The following is an 18,165-nucleotide window of genomic DNA, read 5'->3' as shown; positions in this document are numbered from 1 at the left end:
GAGAAGAATATGATGTAAAGGAGAGATGACAGCACACAACAAGGAAAATTTTCTATATTGCTAAGCTGAGGGAAAGCAAGCAAGAAAAGGTGCAAGATGGGAATGTGAACCCTAAAGGCAGTAAAAGTCAGTTGGGAAGTGATGGAGGAGGTCATTTAGGGGATGTGTGAACTTCAAATTTGGTGGCACACTGAATAGGTCTAGAGTGTGGACTGAGAGTCGGGCACCAGAGACATGAACATTACCATAACTTAGCTGTTATGTTATCCATAAGTTGCTACAGCACAGATGGTGATTTTGGGGGGAAACGAGAGGAATTAGTGTCCCAGGGAGGGCTAAGAACCCGAAAATGCTTGTTCTTAGTTATAAGCTAAACATGTGTGCCACCCCATGATTTCCTTCCATGGCAGCTGTGTTGGGAAGGGTGCATCGCTGGGGTGCAGAAGTGCCCCTGCTCCAGCTAGAGGAGAGGTTATTGTGGGACAGGGGCTGCCTGCAGCCTATGTCTGGTGCTGGCAGCTTGGTTGCACAGCAGGTGAGAACTTCCTGCTCAATGCTCTGGCTCTGGTCAGGGAGTCCCAAGGAGAGCGGAGCAGTGAAGGACTCAACTGAGTCCTCTTAAAGGCCTTTTATAGGGCTTGACCCCATCTTCCTGACCCATTAAGCATGGCTGAATTTTACAGAAACACAGGGAAGTCTGAAAGGCCCACTAGGGAAAGAAGTTGGCAGTTACTCATTTTTTTTGGCTGTTTCTTTACCTTTAGCCCTGAAGCAGGTTGAGAGGGGAGGGGGATACAAGTGTTTTCCATGGGGGTCATAGCAGAGCAACAGCTGGCACACAGTGTGTTCCAGCTGTTCCTGTCCTCATGCTGGGTATGTCCCTCAGAGCTTGGAGATGTGGGATGAAAAGGCCACAGAGCAGGCTGTACCTGCTTGAGTCTTCACTAAAAGGGTTCCTAAACAGTTGAAAACAGACCAGGTTTTCCTTAGGGTTAGATTTGTTGTGGGGAATTGGAGAAGAAACACCTTCCCCCACCCTGCTCCTTTACTCCACCCCCATCCCAAGTATAGATTGCAGCACCGTGAGTCTTGAAACATGGTGCTCATTTCACAGGCCACTCATCACTGTTGTGGAGGGAGCAGCAGGAGGATTTAGCAACAGCCTGAATGCCACAATAAGCTACACACCACTGTGGTAACTGCTGGCAAATGCTGACTTTTCAGTTGTTTCTGCTGCAGGATGAAACCTTTATTAAAGCTGTGTGAATAAACTTATTTTGAGGGCTTTCTGAAATATTTTGAATGCAAAAGGTAGCATAAAGCACTCTTATTAAATTCAGCTTAATTCTGCTGTTAATAAAATGCTTTTCTATATGTTGTGCACCTTTTTATTGATTTTGGACAGAAATCTATTGACCAGATACAGAGTGCTCAGCATCCCTGTCTTCCTTGCTTTTAATTTAAACAAATGTAGGGTCTGTGAAAGGTGCTAGGATCACATCAGCAAAACAAAAGTCTCTTTATCTATTATAGGGAAGAGAGGAGGAGAAATCCATCATTATAAATGTTCCCACCTCCACTGCTGTACCAACAGATCTTGATCTTGTCTTGCCTGGTTTGCATCCACGAGTAAGGCAAGTGGGTCAGCTGCCCCGTGCACTCTATCTTTGGCCATCTCAGCAGAAAGGGTAACGAAAGTGGCAGTTTATTAACATAATGAGCATTTCCTCCATTTCATTAAAGGTGTTTCTATTGAACAACCTCTGCTGAGCAGCCACATGCTGCCATCGCTATAGAACCAGGAAGATGACAGCCCCAGGGGTAGCTGCCTTCACCTCCACCAGCCAGCACAGGGTGATGGTGTAGTCTTCAGTGGTAATCATTTGTAAAGGTGGTGAGACCAAGATTGTGGCTTTTATTTCATTAATGTGAGATAACGAAGTAAAGTAGACATCCCTGGAGAGGACAAATGGGGCTGCTTTTCTTTCCCCTTTCCCCACTACAAAAAACGCTTCAACCTGTTGTTGAATGTTTCTTTACATTGGCAGGGAGGGGAGGCAGCTCCAGATCTCTTTTCCAGGGAATGCTTCTTTGACTTGCATGGCTACCTCAGCCATGTAACCTGCTGCAAAGATGCTTGAAGACCTGCAGAAACAAGGTAGCCTCCAATCCCATAGATGCTGCCTGTACTGGGACCAGTGGGGTCCTAGTCCTGCTTCCTTTGGAAAGAAAATGAGTAAACAGAGGAGATGCATGAGTTGGGAGTTAGGAGATTTTGGGGCTTTTGGACGATTTTTTTGGTGCTTGAGAAATTTGCTGTCTTATATGGGAGATCTCTGATGGTCACTCAGAAAATATACACTGATGACCATGAGCCATGCTGATGACCAGGTGGCAAAAATAAACGTGATAGCTCTGTTTGCATGGGAAGCTCACAAGTTTGCAAAGAAGGGGCTTGCCTTTCCCATGTGGCTATGTGACCCTCCTGGGTGTTAAGTAAATTATTTCTTTTAAACCAGTTAATTTTTGGCTGGTGTTCTTTTAAGATGGAACCTGGCGTTTGACCCAAAGTTGTAACTGCTGTCCTGGTACCTGGCTTTTGGATTTTCAGCGCGCAATATAATGGCAATGGTCTTCACCCCATTACTCTTAATGCTTGCGTGAAACTGCAAATGGCATGTCAGCAGCGGGTGGGAGTTAGCTACCTACAGCAAGAAAGCAAAGGAGCCACCCTTCAGAGAAGAAGCACAGATCTGTTTTTCAATGTGTAAAACATCTACAGGGTTTTTCTTTACTGATGAAGTTTGGATTTTACTTAAACTTGACCTCCCAAGGTTTCAGAGTTCTTTTGCAACATCTGTCCCAGTCAGCAGCATGCTTAGGTAATTTAAAATGGCTTGTGATGGGACTACAAGTTCTATCATGTCAGATACAGGTTTTTTAAAGCAGTGTTTTCCAACTTGCAAGCCAGTAGAACTGGTTGCATTGATTCGCATTTTCAAGAGCTGTACTTCTTTAAACTAGATGAACAGTTCCTGGCTTGTTTGCAGAGAGGACACTGTGGCATTCTGCTAAGGCTGCAGACTGGAGGCTGCAGAGAACAGGCTAAACAGAAGTGAGTTGTGCATTTGCCTTTTCCTAAGAGAGAGGCAAAACTGTAAACAAAAGGCATAAACTGTGGAAATAAAATTTGAAATAATAAAAATGAGAGATTCCCCTTTTAATAATACTGAGTGAGTGTTAGTGACAGCAGATGTAAGGCTACTTATTTAAAGAAATGTATGCAATTGATTTTTAACCTTGCAGGATTCCTCTTCACATCAGTTTGAGGTAGTTTACCATTGATGACTAAGGTATGACCCACTCATGAGGGTACAGGCTTGGGAAGCAGAGAGATCATAGAATCATAATAATTTAATATTAATATACTTCATGCATACTTAGTAGAAGATGCATACTTAAGAGCCAGATCCTGTAATCTGATGTACATTCATAGACCCTTATGTAGCTGTTGGAGCTATGCATGTTCCCAGGGGTTTGCTCACACAGGTCACATTGCAGGATTGGAGCTGGGGTGGTGTATGAATAGTAAAACGTGCTGGAAGGTCCCTAGAAACCTGCTTGGGTATATTAAAAGAAGTAGTACTGAAAACTAGAAGCCCAATTTATTATACGGCTGTGCTCTGCTGGAACATTTGATCTTGCTGAATTTAATTCAGGAAGTCTTAATGGTATGTGCTCAGTGCATGACTGCAATGCCCATTAATGCCAGTGGAACATAAGCATACGTAGAAGGAAGAAAATGTATGCTGTGTCTTCCACACAGCTGAAATGTTAATTTCAGTGATAGGAAGCAACAAAACATAAGAGAAGTTTGTTAGAACAGTTTGAAAGACTATTTGAAGAAGGAAAGCCACCAGGCAAAGTTCCACAGTATTTCAGGGTATATCAGGCCCTAATAGGAGCAGGTGAAGGGCTGAGTGGTGAGGAGTAATGGTCTGCTAACTTGTGTCCGTCTGTCTGGACGGATCTCATTGCTAATTTTCTTGTGATTGCTTATATGGAAGGAAATGGCACATGCCTGTTTTATGAACCACAGGTTTGAAAAGGTCAATGGAAAATGGAATTTATATGTGAGGTGAGATGCCTAATGTCTTCATTATCAGGTCAACACCCAGAAAATACTTTCTGTTCACTTCATTCGTACACAGGAGGAGCCTAGAGCTGAACTCTGAAATGCCCATAGTCTGCAGGTGAATGGTAAACGGCAGTGTGCGTTGTGTTGCTTTTCAGAAAAGCCATTCCTAATCACAGGAATGCTGTGAAGGCTCCAGAAAGGTTTCTGTTGGTGTTTGTTTCACCCTCCTCAGCTTTTTTGTTTATGTTTATGCATTTAAGGTTTGTGAGCCTGGCCTTTTCTTTGCAAAACCTTCCATCGTGCTCCACGATCTTAACAGCCTTCAGTAGAGCTGTAATTTCTGGCAAAAGGCTGAAGGCACCAAGTGGAAATGCTGGTGCCTCTTCATGGAAGAGTTGCCTATGCTCTGCTCTTTTAATGAGCACTGACCCCAATGAACGCACCAAGCTGCACTGATTAGAGAGATTTAATCTGGCCTCATATCCTGCAGTGGAATGTACAGGGAATTTTGTCTGCCCTTGTATGTCAGCGGTTGCCTCTCCTAACAATGGGATCTAACTGGAGTTAGGAACATCGCTGTCCTGGGCTCTTCTACAAGTCGTTGCCGAGAGCATTACCTCCAGAGAACAACTGAGATCCAAACCAAAGTCCTAATACACCTCTGCTGAACCTAGACTCCGTTATTCTCACTGTGTATTTAATTCAGTCTCACCTTGAATGTAATCACACTGATGTCACACTATTTGTAAAGATGATGGCCTTTTTTTTCCTTCTGCCCTGGACTGCATAATTTCCAAGCCAACTGTGGACCAGCCTGTACACCTGAGTTGCTGAAGAAGTTTGTTGCCTTAATGAGAGCCCTTCCCACAGCCCAAACCTTGTTCCTTCTTTGGGGAGCCAGACTGAGGAAGGTGGCCAGCCTGCACCTCTATTCTCTGCTTCAGTAACGAGTTTGACTACAGCTGCATTACTAGTGGCAGTTTCTCCATGTTGAGCATGTATTTCTGTAGCTTTGTTTTCCCCTCCCAAGATACAGATAGTTGGATTGAATGTAGCAGTCGTCTCAAACACGCCGTAAAAGAACAGTTGTAAAACTGGAAGCAGCCACTCTCGTACTGCAAGTTGAGCACTTTTGTCTCTCTTGTAAATAATGTTTTTCTTAACTGAAGAACTGTATTCCTAGGGTCTCATGCAGTAGTTTTTATTGTTCCTCACATTTTATTGAGGCCTGTGAGTTAGCCCTGTTTCCAATATAATATTCTTACATCCTTTGCTTTACCTCCTTGGCTCTTTGGCAATATTCAAATAGTGTAATCAATTTGCTGAGCCATTTTTTTTTGTTGCTAGCAGTTAAGTAATACGTGTAACTAATTGAATAGGGTTGTCCTTGGGTACTGAGGGCTGCACTAAGAGATTTTCTTTATTATTTGTAATGCAACTGTAGCTTTTGCTGATGTGTACTCTATTAAGTTACAAACCTGGTGAGTCCTTTGTTGGGGTGGTTTGCAGTTTACCCCGGTGCAGTTTGGCAGAATTCCCCTGTAGACATAAATACTGTCTGTGTTGTAAAACACAGTTATTAAAACCAGTGGGGGAAAAAACCCTTTATAACACGCTTCCTACTTCTGATGTGTGGCATGGATCAAATGACTTATCGAAATTTTCTTGTGCATATAGGGAGCCCGTTGATAGAACAGCATTGCATTTTTAAAGTAGGTGAAAAAACATTCAGAGAGAAAAGAGGGAATACCGGCATTCTTTAAGGCATTCAGCATTTTCCCTGGCTTTTTCCAGTGGGAAGTTAATGCTTTGCTTTTTTTGCAACATCTAAGGAGCAAATAGAATTTAAAGAAATAATAATTGGTAGATATTTTTATAAGTGAAGAGGTGTTGGTCTGTGAGATTCTTTGCTGCTCTCCAGACAACTTTTTAACACTGAAATTACAGATGAAAGGCCGTCTTTCAAACAGTTTCTTTCTGAGCTGTGCAGTGCAACAAAACAATAGCTATTTATATAATGCATATGCTTCCTTTCCCTGTTAGCTATACTTTGAAAGACTTATTAGTCCTAGAGCCCTGCACATTCGGAGAATAAAAACCTCCAACGTTTGACATCTTTAAATAAGCAACCAAATGTTATAAAGAACAAACCTCACTTACAGTTAGGAAACAATATTTACATTTAAGGTTGAAAAGCCAGGATGTAGGAAAATTTTGCTAATTTGGAAGGTGACCTTTAAGTGCACCAAAACCAAATAATTTGTAAGCTATGGCACAGGGCACATTCCTGCAAAATTTGTGTGAATGCTGCTTTAGTGGTTCTTGAAAGACAAACAAAGAGACCTGGAATGAAATCTTTATCCCTCTCCCAAATAAGATTGAAGCTAACAAAGGCATACAGCAGCGCTCTTTCAAAGCTTGCCATTAAAACGAAGGCTCTGCAGCACAGCTAATGAGATGGCTCAGAGTGGAAAACAATCTGTTTTTAAGAATGTTTAGATCAAAAGTAATTTCTAATCTATGAAATAAAGTCGCTTTTCAATACCTTTCTTTCACTAGTAAAGCTTTTTATGTTTGCACTATTTACTTCAATCAGATGTTTTCAATTTTACTTTTTTCTTCCTGAAAATACTTCCTAGGGTTAGTCAGTAGTGACCAACAGCATTATTCTTTTTCTTTCTCCCCTCTTCACCCACCCCCACACATTAGAAACATGAGAAAAGAAGAGGGGGAGGAAGAAAGAAACATCTTTTCTTAAATGATTTGCAAGCATCTGTGCTTTAAGCTACTTTTTATGAACGCTCCTTAGTAATGACTCAAGGTAAAAAAGCAGAAAAGCATCCAATGTTAGGAAATTGCAATCCAATACCATGTAATTTAAACCTGCCATTGCCTCTCCTGTACTAAATGACATACAGATGGGTAGCTCTGTTCCCTCTACTTTGGGAACACAATTGGTCTTTTTATGAGTGTATATACATTACTAGCAAAAAATACTTTTGTCGGGACTGTTTATTTCTAATTGTACCATATTTTAATTACTGTCACAATTAGAGAGCTTTTTCCCTGCTGTATTTTGTCAGCTAATTTTTGCAAGCGATTATCAAAGTTACTTGGATATGGGGCAATTTCTGTTCCTACTTTGGGGGTTTTCATTCTCCAAAGCAGGTTTATTGTTAGTTTTTCTTTCCTGATGTGAAATTTTGCAGTGCAGAAATAATTTTTTACAGTAATCCTTATGCACTCCTGTGATTTTCTGTGTGAGCTAAACAAAGCATGAGATTTTCAGAGGGGGGAAATGGCAACCCTAATTTTTACAAGTTTATTGTTGAACCTTGTACTGCTTTGTGCATAAAGAAATTGCACTTCAGGGCTCCTATTTTAGTGCTTCAGCAGTGAAAAAATGCAATGGTTAACGTTATAAAGTGAAAAGATGAGGATGCAACTAGAAGTTAAATCAACCTGACTGGAATTGTAACGATTCAGAATTGGTTTTCAGCTACTTTAAAATTTAATGGAGTTATTGGATGTTATGGCTGAACATCATATGCCCATTACCATTAGCCTCCAATACAGATGTCTTGCAAAGAGTCTTTCAGCTGAAGTTAGTTTTTGTTTTGCAGATTTTTTTTTTCCCTTTTTTATAATGGTTGGAAAAATGTTACTTTCTTGTGAATGATTTTGTGTGCGCAACCATTCAGTGTATAACACACCGAAGGGCTTTGGCTGTAGCACGTTGTCACTGCTCCAGTGGAATCACCTGGCACTCAAACAAAATTCTTTCTTAAACTTGGATTTGAAGAAACAATCAGCTGCAGTTCAGCTGAGCCATTCTTCGTGCATTAGGGACCGGTCTGGTCATTGACAAGTGAATGCAGAAGCTATGCTGTGGCCGTCTGCCAAAGCAATTATTCAGGATTTAAGCTAAAAAGGCTCCTTCTCCCATATCCTCTCCCTTTGCAGGGTCATGTAGGGATAAAAAGGACTGTAAGGTGGTCTTTTCCCAGGAGGAGCTGAGGAAGCGGCTGACACCCTTGCAGTACCATGTCACTCAGGAGAAGGGGACTGAAAGGTAAGGCAGGATGAAGGAAACACAGTCCTCACAGCACAGGCATCTTTCTGTTCTCCGCCTCCTCTTCCTGGTGCTTCCTCACCTTCCCCACCAAGTTTTTGGCTTTGTTATTTTTTTTTTTTACCCTGGGATTTCTGCACTTGTTTACTAACCCCTACAAATTAACACCACTGCAAAGACAAGCATCTGCAGCATGGGGGCCAAGGCCAGGGGTCTTGTGTGACTTTCTGTTTTAATGAACACTGCATGTCTTATAAAGTCACCAGGCTCATGTTTAGAGTCTGTTTTTAGTTTACTACGAAATGTGTGGAAGTAATAGCAGTTTAGATACACTTTTTTTTGGAAGACATCGCAGTAAGCAGAACCACGAGGGAAATGGCCCCATGCCAGGAGGCTGGAGGTTTGAAGGTGGCCATTGTAAGTATAGACGTTTTGGCTGCAGAAAGAAGGTAGCATAATTTAGTTCTTTTCCACCCCACTCCAATTTCTTTTTGAAGCACATGTGGAGAAGGTATTTATTGGCTCATTTGTGGTTGGAATGTCAAAAATTTTCAATAACTGCCCTCACATGGCTTTAGTCGCTGGAAGCCAGCCCTGAGTCCTGGAGGAAAAAAAAGACAGACTCGCTTCCAAGACTGGTTTTAGTGAATAAAGTCTCTCTCTCAGCTGATTCCAGCATGAAGGTAACTTGCCAAGGCCTAGCCATTTTTTGTTGTCTAATTTATACCACTGAGCTTGGCATAAGGCCCTGGCTTTACCTCTGCTCCAAACGTACTAATGATGTAACTGCTTGTTTTCATTCATGACCTGAAAGGGCTCTCCACCGCACGTGGGGTCCCGGTTAACCAGCAGCACTCTTCCCCACAGCACGTACCGAATCTGCTGGGAAAGGGGGAGCAGCAGGTTGGTGTTCCCCCTCTCTGCCCCGGCCCCCTTCATCTGCCACAGCCCCGGAGGGGCAGGGGGATGCTGGCCTCTGCCAGGAGCCTGCCTCCCCGCACCCCGGCCCTCCTCGCTCTTGTGTACGGGACCAACAACGTGATTTAATGCACACAAACAATCGGAGATTAGGTCATTCTTAAAAATCCTGTTTATAAAAAAAAATTGGACCTCATAAAAAGGGTGAAAGGATAATAAAAACAAGCTGCTGAGCACATAGGCTTTTTGTTGGGCGAGTGCAGCTGATTCGTATTAGATGAATGACCTCCTAGCCTTTTAGATTGTTAACTTAGAAAAATATTCCCTTAAAGCTGTAATATTGCTTTTCAACTAAAAATATAAGGGGTGCACAGCTTGAAATCGCGGAGCAATTATTGTATTTTCAGCTACAATGCCTCCGTGCCCGGCAGCCCATCCCAGCCTCACCCAGCACCAGGTCAGCACCGGGTGCTTCACACCTCGGCCACCTCAGCAGCCGAGCCCACCGCTGCTGGCATGCTCCCCAGGCAGACCCAGAGCCCGTCCTAGGCAGGCTCAGCCACACATCAGCCAGCCCTGTTTACACAGAGTTAACACTTCCCAAACAGGGGGAAGAGTCCAGATTTTCCCTTTTTGTTGTTGTTGTTGGGAACTGTGGGACAGCTTGCTTCCTCTTGCATGGTACGTAACACCTGAGGCACGCTAATGAGGACATTCCCCTTTTCCTGCGCCTGCTTTATTTGCTGCCTTTAATAAAAAGCAACTGCCAACTTTTAAATCGTGGTTTGCTCTTTTTGTTTTTCTTTCTTTCTGTAACGTTTTCCTTAAGTCTTGGCTAATTTAATAATTAACCCACCCCAAATTCCTGAATTTATTTTTTAAAATGTAGTGTTGTTGTTTTCCCAGTGCCTTTGAGGGGGAGTACACACATCATAAAGCTCAAGGAATATACAAATGTGTTGTTTGTGGGACTCCTTTATTCAAGTGAGTATGCTAAATACAGCTTTGAGATTTCTGTCTCTTAGTTTATGTGCTGTGTTCTTGTGTGATTTTGTTCATATTCCAGTACTTAGGTAATTATATAAAATCATTTCAGTCATTCAAATTGATAAGGGGTACGAAAGAAGAAATGTAAATAATAATGCTATAGTAAAATTAGTCTTATAGTAACCATTTAATAAAGATTTAGTAAATAAATAATGAAATAAGATATAAGGTAACCTTCAGATAAAATAGGTGGTTTGACAGAAAAAAGTATTAATTCTTCTTTTTATTTCTCATATGCAGCCATGCCAAGTAATTGTAACACTGTCTTTCACTGCGCTGACAGATACTGAGTTTTGACTCTTAGCATTACTCACAGGGAGCTTTAAGATCTGCATCCCAGACTGCCATGTTGCTTGCATCCATGCTACAGCATTGTATCTGATAATGGAGAAAAAAGTAGATGTTTTTTTGGGAATCCAAGCAGTTAAGAAAACAAAAGTCAGGAAAATGGCATTACTTACTGAATTTTCTTCCATCCCTATTAGCACACACGGAGAGCTGGTTTAGGGATTCAGTTAAGGACTAAGAAAGAAACTGCATTGCATGAAAAATGCACTTTAGAAGTACTGTGGGTATTATGGCCCTAAATTTGGTGCTAGAAGCAGTGCTGGTTGAATTCTCTCCATCACTGCATTGTTCTGCAGGGATTCAGTTGTGTATGTCTGTTTTTATTATTATTTCTGGCTGCTTGTGTTCATTCTGATGAAGAATTTCAGGGTTTTGCTTGTTTTTTTTCCCTGGTTTCACACTGAATCAGTCCATCTCACTTGAAGAGGTTCCTTTATAGCAGCATGAAGCAGGATGGTCAGGATAGCGCTAATAATACAGGAAGTTGGGTCAGTAATAGGTTATAAAGGAAGATAAAACTGATGTAGCTCCAGAATCACCAGATGTGACAGTGATAGTTGTTCTCAAGAGTCTGTCTGCAAAGATGAAAGAAGCAGTTCATCTCTGTTAGGTTTGATTTATCTGTTAGGAGGATTACCTGCAGAAACTTAAGTAATAATGTAAATCTTTTGAGTTGGAAAACTGATGTTTGTGAACTCAGCCAAGGCAATATTCTCATGTCATGTGTTACTGTGCTGCTTGGCTTGGTGGTACAAAGTGGGGATCTAAAGTCCCCATACCCTGGTTTTCTACTCTGCCATTTAGACGTTCCCCTGCTTACTCTAGCTAAATCTTTATGGGGGAAATCCTGGCTCTGTTGAAGTAAATTTAAATATGGCAAATAAATACAGTGGAGCAAGGATTTAATCTTCTGTCTTCAAGACTGGCTTCCTTTTTATCACCTGCTGGAGAAAGAGTAGGGTTTGGGTTTTTTTATTGGGGTGAGATTTGGACAGCAGTAGTTCACATAAGTGAATGTGAACCGGTTTCCAGTTGCTTTCTGAATCTATTTAATATGAGAAAAACCTGCAAAATGAGACTTACCTGTGATTGTCTCAAGTGCACAGTATGCTTTGGCATAGTCTTGACTTTTTTCAGTTAATGAGTTGGATTTCTCTATGTGAAATGGGCTGTATGGAAATGTCCCTGTTTTCTGATTCTCTTGGAGACTCCCCATGGATTTTATGGGAGGAGAGAGAGGGAAAGAGGGAAGTTGGCTTTTATTTTTAATAAATCCCAGGCCAATGGGCACCTGAAAAAAACATCTGGCTAATGTGTCCCAAGGCTGGACTGGCCTTATCCCATTCTCCCCACAGTCTTTGTGTGGCTCTTGCCATCTCCGGTCTACATCAAATTCAGCCAGTTGTTCCAAAGTGGCTGGCAAAGGTGGTAAGAAATGGAGAAGCCAAGAGGGGTCCATCTTCTTTTGTTTTACTGACCCCAAAATATCAGTATATAATGTCTTCCTCAAATAGGGAAGATGCATTCCTGTATCTTGGTGACTGCTTCGACCAGCTAAAAAACTGAGAAGGAAACATAGATAAGAGAATGCCAAATGTATGCTGTCTGCTGCATTTTCCAACAGAGTGTAAATCACCAAAGTATTTTCTGAAGAGTGAGGTGGTCGTACAATACAAAGAAATACCATTGCCCCATTTAAAATGCAAGTTGGTTTTATGGTAGCATTTCTTTTTTTAATTTACGGATAGTAATCTGAAACTTGCATTCCATTTGTTTCTCATTGGGTGTCCATTAATTTTTTTCCTTTGTGTCGTTGTAATCTGTAAATATATATATTTGGACTGTGGACCTGTCAGTTTAACTGGGAAAGAGGCCGGAGCTTCAGCAGTAATATTAACAAACTTCAACTTTTAACATTTCTGATTTACGTTGTTTCATTACCGTGTGACACATGAGGTCAGGGAACACATGAATTTTACACTCCAGATGAAAGACCTGGTTTTTGGTACGTCTCTAAACCAGAACTCTGTCTCTATCACAAGAAAGATAAAAGAAACAATTAGGAATTTAACATCTCTTCATCTACCTAGTGTTATGTACTACTTGTACTGGTGTTATGAGAAACCTCCCAAGCTTTATAGAGAGCATGCTTTAACTTTTTCTATAAAGGTGCCTCACACATAAAATTCATAATCATGCCTTTGAATCTAATGGTTACATCTCTGAACTTTCATGCCAGACAGTCTCCCACATCCAGGTACAGCTGCCTATAGAAAGTAATAAATGAGGGAGACAATAAACTAATCTCGAGGACCTCCTTTTCTGCAAGCCAACCCCTGTGTGGTTTTGTGCTATGTTTACTCCAACCTAGCTGCAAGCTTAATCTAAAATCATCAGCCCTCTTTCCCCCATCTTTCTCTAGGGTGTTTTTTCATCTCTTCCCTGTCACTGGACCTCACCTGGTGCAGCTGGAGCATGTCACAGTGCAGCACACTCATCTGATAGAAAACTAATCAGCCAAAGAAAAAAACCCTCACGCTTATCAGTTGTACCTGCTCATGTTATTACTTTTTGAGCCATGTTTATCATGGCAGGAAGGCTGTGTGTTTCAGTGTCAGCTCACCACTCCAATCCTCAGCATTTTCTAAGGTCTGTGTGTATTTGCAGGATGGCACCTACTTCCATTTTCCAAGGTATTTTGTTGTACACTATGCAAGAGTGCCATTCTGTTCATAGCCACAGCAAGAGCAGGTTAGAATGGACCCAAGTGGAATCCACAGCTCCTGCTATTGCCATACAAGAGGAGCTCTTCAGTGTTTAATAAACTACGGTCATGTCCTTTACCATATGCAGGACTCTGTGAGAAAGATGTGGTATGGATGGGAACTGGGAAGCCTGGGAGAATGATTTCCGTTTTTAAAAAAAAGACATATTATTGTTGTGTCAGTTTCCAGTTTTTAGGGCCAAGGAATGAATTGCCAAGGCTTCATAAATCACCCAGTGCTGCCTTTATTGCTTCCTGGAAGGAATTCTTGGTAATGGCATTGGCTCTTCTGAACATGCACTCGGAGGAACAGCAACACCCGTATTCATGTCATGTTTTCATTTGATTTTCATTGAACTGTGTCAGGTCTCTTCCTCATCTCTGTGACATCCAAAAGCAAATCATGAGAAAAGCAAAGCATGACAGGGCAATACTGCAGTGCCATTAACATTGTACCATTCTTAACTTCAACACACAAGGGAGAATTTCAGACATTGGGCTAGATCTGTACAAAGAATTTCCTTGCCCCAGGACTGAGTGCTTAATTAATGGTCTTTATGCTTTCTTTATATCCTTTGAGCAGGCCAAATGACAAATCAGCACTGGCTACCTGGCTAGGATATCCCATATAAAGTAACTGCTGTAGTGTCTCTAATGAGTTCTAATAGAACTACTTGAGCAATTTCATCAGACCTGGCTGACTCTCATTTCCTCACAGAACTCTGTCAAAACCAGCAGCTTGTTTGATGACATTTGTTTGAGGTAAGTTAGCTCTTACCATGTTGGAATCGTAGAATTTTTTAGGTTGGAAAAGACCTTTCAGATCATCAAGTCCAACTCTTAACCTAGTACTGCCAAGTCTACCACTAAACCATGTCCCTCAGTGCGTCTTTTAAACACCTCCAGGGATGGTGACTCAAGCAGTTCCCTGGGCAGCCTGGTCCAATGCTTGACAGCTCTTTCTGGTGAATAAACTTTTCCAAATATCCAGTCTCAACCTCACCTGGCACAACTTGAGGCCATTTCATCTCACCCTATCACTTGTTATTTAGGAGAAGAGACCAACCCCACCTTGCTACAACTTCCTTTCAGGTAGTTGTAGAGAGCCATAAGGTCTCCCCTGAGCCTTCTCTTCTCCAGACTAAGCCCCCCAAGGTCCCTCAGCAGCTCCTCATAAGACTTGTGCCCCAGACCCTTCACCAGCTTCGTTGCCCTTCTCTGGACCTGAGCCAGCATCTCAATGTCTTCCGTCTAGTGAGGGGCCCAGAATGAAAGCGGGATTTGAGATGTGGCCTCACCAGTGCCAAGTACAGGGGATGATCACTTTACTAGTACTGCTGCCCACACTATTTCTGATACAAGCCCGGATGCTCTTGGTCTTCTTGGCTGCCTGGGCACAAGCTGGCTCAATCAGTCATCAGGCAGTATTACCAAACAGTTCTCATCCAAACCCAGATGTTTACTAGGGTTGCTCCAAGAAGCTTGACCTCACTTGGAGTATTGTGTGCAGTTCTGGTGTCCTCAACATAAAAAGGACATGGGACTGTTGGAACAAGTCCAGAGGAGGCCACGAAGACGATCAGGGGACTGGAGCACCTCCTGTATGAAGACAGGCTGAGAAAGTTGGGGCTGTTCAGCCTGGAGAAGAGAAGGCTGCATGGAGACCTCATAGCAGCCTTCCACTATCTGAAGGGGGCCTATAAGAATACTGGGGAGGGACTCTTCATTAGGGACTGTAGTGATAGGACAAGGGGTAACGGGTTAAAACTTAAACAGGGGAAATTTAGATTGGATATAAGGAAGAAATTCTTTCCTGTTAGGGTGGTGAGGCACTGGAATGGGTTGCCCAGGGAAGTTGTGAATGCTTCATCCCTGGCGGTGTTCAAGGCCAGTCTGGACAGAGCCTTGGGTGACATGGTTTAGTGTGAGGTGTCTCTGTCCATGGCAGGGGGTTTGAAACTTGATGATCTTAAGGTCTTTTCCAACCCTAACTATTCTGTGATTCTATGATCTTAAAACTTGCAACAGTTCCTGCATTTTTTGGTGACTGTCCCCTAGAAAAGGCTGATGGTGTTAAAAATTAGTGAAGTTGCTATAATTGAGCATTGATTTCTTGCTTCATCATGTTTTGGTTGAAACCAGCCATTGTTTTGAGTCTGGCATGTCACTGCTGGATGTGAAATTTTTGTGCACTCCTGATCATCTCACCACAAATCAAGATAGCAGAGTTCATCTTCCTCAGAGCCATCTGGAGTCTGGAGGTTTAATCTACCTCTAAGGATGACCATCAATACGAATGCCTTATTTACTGCAGTCCCTGCAATCAGGTTGCCTTGTGAATACAGCCCATGACATCTTCTACATCTGAAAGTACCTGAATGGTGAATCCACATCTAATCCTACTGGGATGCTGAAAATGTGCTGAGTTGTGCACAGCTTATCACAGCTGTGGCATGGTGCCATAGCTGGCACTTGACCTAGTGATTACTATTTGCTGTGGTGGTTTAGAACAGAGCTTTGTCCTCTTGATGCCCAGGAGCCCCTTGGAGGAAGAACGGCACAATTCTGCCCTTGGGTGGAGTTGCTGGGCAGCTCTTCTGGAAAAGCTCTCTTCACTGGATGCTTGGCAAGCATGGCAGAGTGGAACTGCAGTCATTGTAGCAAATGATTCTGCACTCCTTACCAACTCATGGGTAGTGTTTAATATCCTCTAACTGACAGCTTCTTGTCTGGTGATGAACGTCCGTTTCACTACCCTCATAAAAGCAATGAAGTCTGGCAAGATTCTTGCGTTAAGAATTAGGAAAGCAAGAGCAAGTTTGGAAAACAAGAAACACTTCATCTCATTTTTCTCCTCAGTCCATGATCCACATGGTCTTGTTTCTTCAGTAGATCAGCTCTGTTGTACTCAGCTGGTTGCCTCCCACAAATGCAGTAATGCACGGTCTGAATTACTGCAGGCTGAGGCCACTGGGTAAGAGTGCCAGCTACAAGCCAAAAGAACAGCAAACCTGCAGTTTCCTGTTGCTTGTGTTCTCTGGATAATAACACCTCTGGCAGTGAAAACAAGGACAGGAATATGAGGGGTCTCATATCCCTTTGCTAGGCAGAGGACATTTCAATGAGTATCCTTTCCAAAAGGCAAATATGGATGTAGATTTCCTAGGAGAAATGTGCTAGGAATCAAAAAAAAAAAAAAAAAAAAAGAACAAACTAAAAAACAAAACCACACCAAAAAACAACAAAAGAATGAAAAAGGGGCTTGAAATTAAACATTTTAAATATTTTAAGGTCTCATTGAGACAAGCCTGTGAAATTGCTTTGATTTACCTATTGCTGAGCACAGCTGAATTGCAAACCCTTGTTCAGGGTACTTCGAAATAAGAGGAATTATATGCAGAATTTCTGTAATGCTAGAGAGATGTATAGATAGATTTTATTAAGAATTTCGTTGATATATTTCACTATAAAATCTCAATGAATTCTTCGTAAACTTTTAAGTCTGATTGTCATTTCCCCTGTTTGAAGTTCACACTGCTTTGCATTGACGGTTCCTCAGTCACCCTGCTTGGAAGAACTAATTTTCAGCAGGTCTTCACCTACGTTATGCTTCACTCTGTGTGTGTATGTCACCTACATATTGAGGTAGGGTGGATTGTTGTGGATTTTAACTGCAGAAGCTTCAGATTTCTATATTTAGCTCTTTATAACTCTCACATGAAAGTAAACTCTGAGACGGAACTCACCCAGAAACATGATGTTAAAATGCTCTTTTTGAGTTTGGCTTTTCATCAGTAAGCAAACAGAAATTATCACAGCACCCATCAAGATGGAATCAGTCTTTTTCTGTCATCTTAGAAAGCAAGATTAAAAACATATCTTTAACTAGGCTTCCTAAGGATGCTTGCAGCATCATTTGGCCTGTGTGTTAGTCCTTTCCTAATGAGAAAACTGTATAATTTAATCTATTTGCCAATTTCAGCCAAATTTGGCAGGGGAGTAGCTGTTAGACCTCAGAGATATCAAGTTCTTCAAACTTTCATGAAATTCTTGCACATTCAATCCCTCTCTGAGGGGAGACCTGAGCAAGAGTTCAACTATATTATTAGATTATAACAGATAATATTATTGTAAATAATATATATTACTGTATTATAACAGAGAATCCACATGAGGGTGGAAGGGGGAGAGGCATTATGAATGTCCAGCTCTGGGAAGTACCTGAGAGTAGTTTTGCCACCTTAGACACTATAGCATCTCTCCTGTGGCCACAACGCAGGAGCAAGCCAGGCTTTACTCCTTCTGATGCCTGAGAACTAGTTGGTTCTTAATGCCTGGGGGCTTCTCAAATTCCCTGATGGTGCAGGTCTCATAAATTCCTAGGTAGTTACATCAAGGATTAATTTTTACATTGGAATACTGCTGTGTTTTTCTTTCTGGAAGCTTGCCTCGTTCTTTGGAACTCAGGTTCGTGAGTGAGATCAGTGACTGCTTCCAAGCAATGGTTTGCATTTTCAGAAGGGCTGTATCCATGCCTGTAAATAAAATGGACAAAAGTCTGTTCTCTAGCCCTAAGGCATGTGACAAGACATGGCTTGTGTTTGTTAGCCTAAATTACTCTCCTCTGAAACAGAGTGGCCTGGTTCATCCTGGTTGTCATAGGCAATGGTGCCTGGCATGATCGTCCCCTGCGGCTTGGCCAGGACTTGTCTAGGAGAGTGCTAGTTCTCATGAGCATGATACAGGCCAACACGGTGTCCAGGGGCATGTTTACCACTGACCATTTCCATCCTGGCCTTCTTTACCTTGCTAGCAATGATGTAACCAAGAACACTGGTATTCCAGAGTGGTATTTACTGTACTATTGGAGACAAACAG

General features: G+C 42.1%; 1 protein-coding gene across 3 annotated transcripts in view; it reads left to right on the top strand.

Moving 5' to 3' along the window:
• The window catches only part of MSRB3 (methionine sulfoxide reductase B3), an 85,208-nt gene that overhangs the window by 25,721 nt on the left and 41,322 nt on the right, over nt 1-18,165 (top strand). For all 3 annotated transcript variants that reach the window (XM_061348505.1, XM_061348504.1, XM_061348503.1), the window contains exons 3-4: nt 8,102-8,210; nt 10,035-10,112. In XM_061348505.1, the coding sequence (XP_061204489.1) occupies nt 8,102-8,210; nt 10,035-10,112 (187 nt within the window). The remainder of the gene's footprint in view (nt 1-8,101; nt 8,211-10,034; nt 10,113-18,165) is intronic.

The sequence above is a fragment of the Neopsephotus bourkii genome, unplaced genomic scaffold (genome assembly GCF_033783945.1).
Source record: "Neopsephotus bourkii isolate Nb327-2 ecotype Australia unplaced genomic scaffold, CSIRO-AGI_Nbou_v1 NB_359, whole genome shotgun sequence".
NCBI classification, from domain to species: domain Eukaryota; kingdom Metazoa; phylum Chordata; class Aves; order Psittaciformes; family Psittacidae; genus Neopsephotus; species Neopsephotus bourkii.
This window is presented reverse-complemented; position numbering and strand designations above follow the sequence as displayed.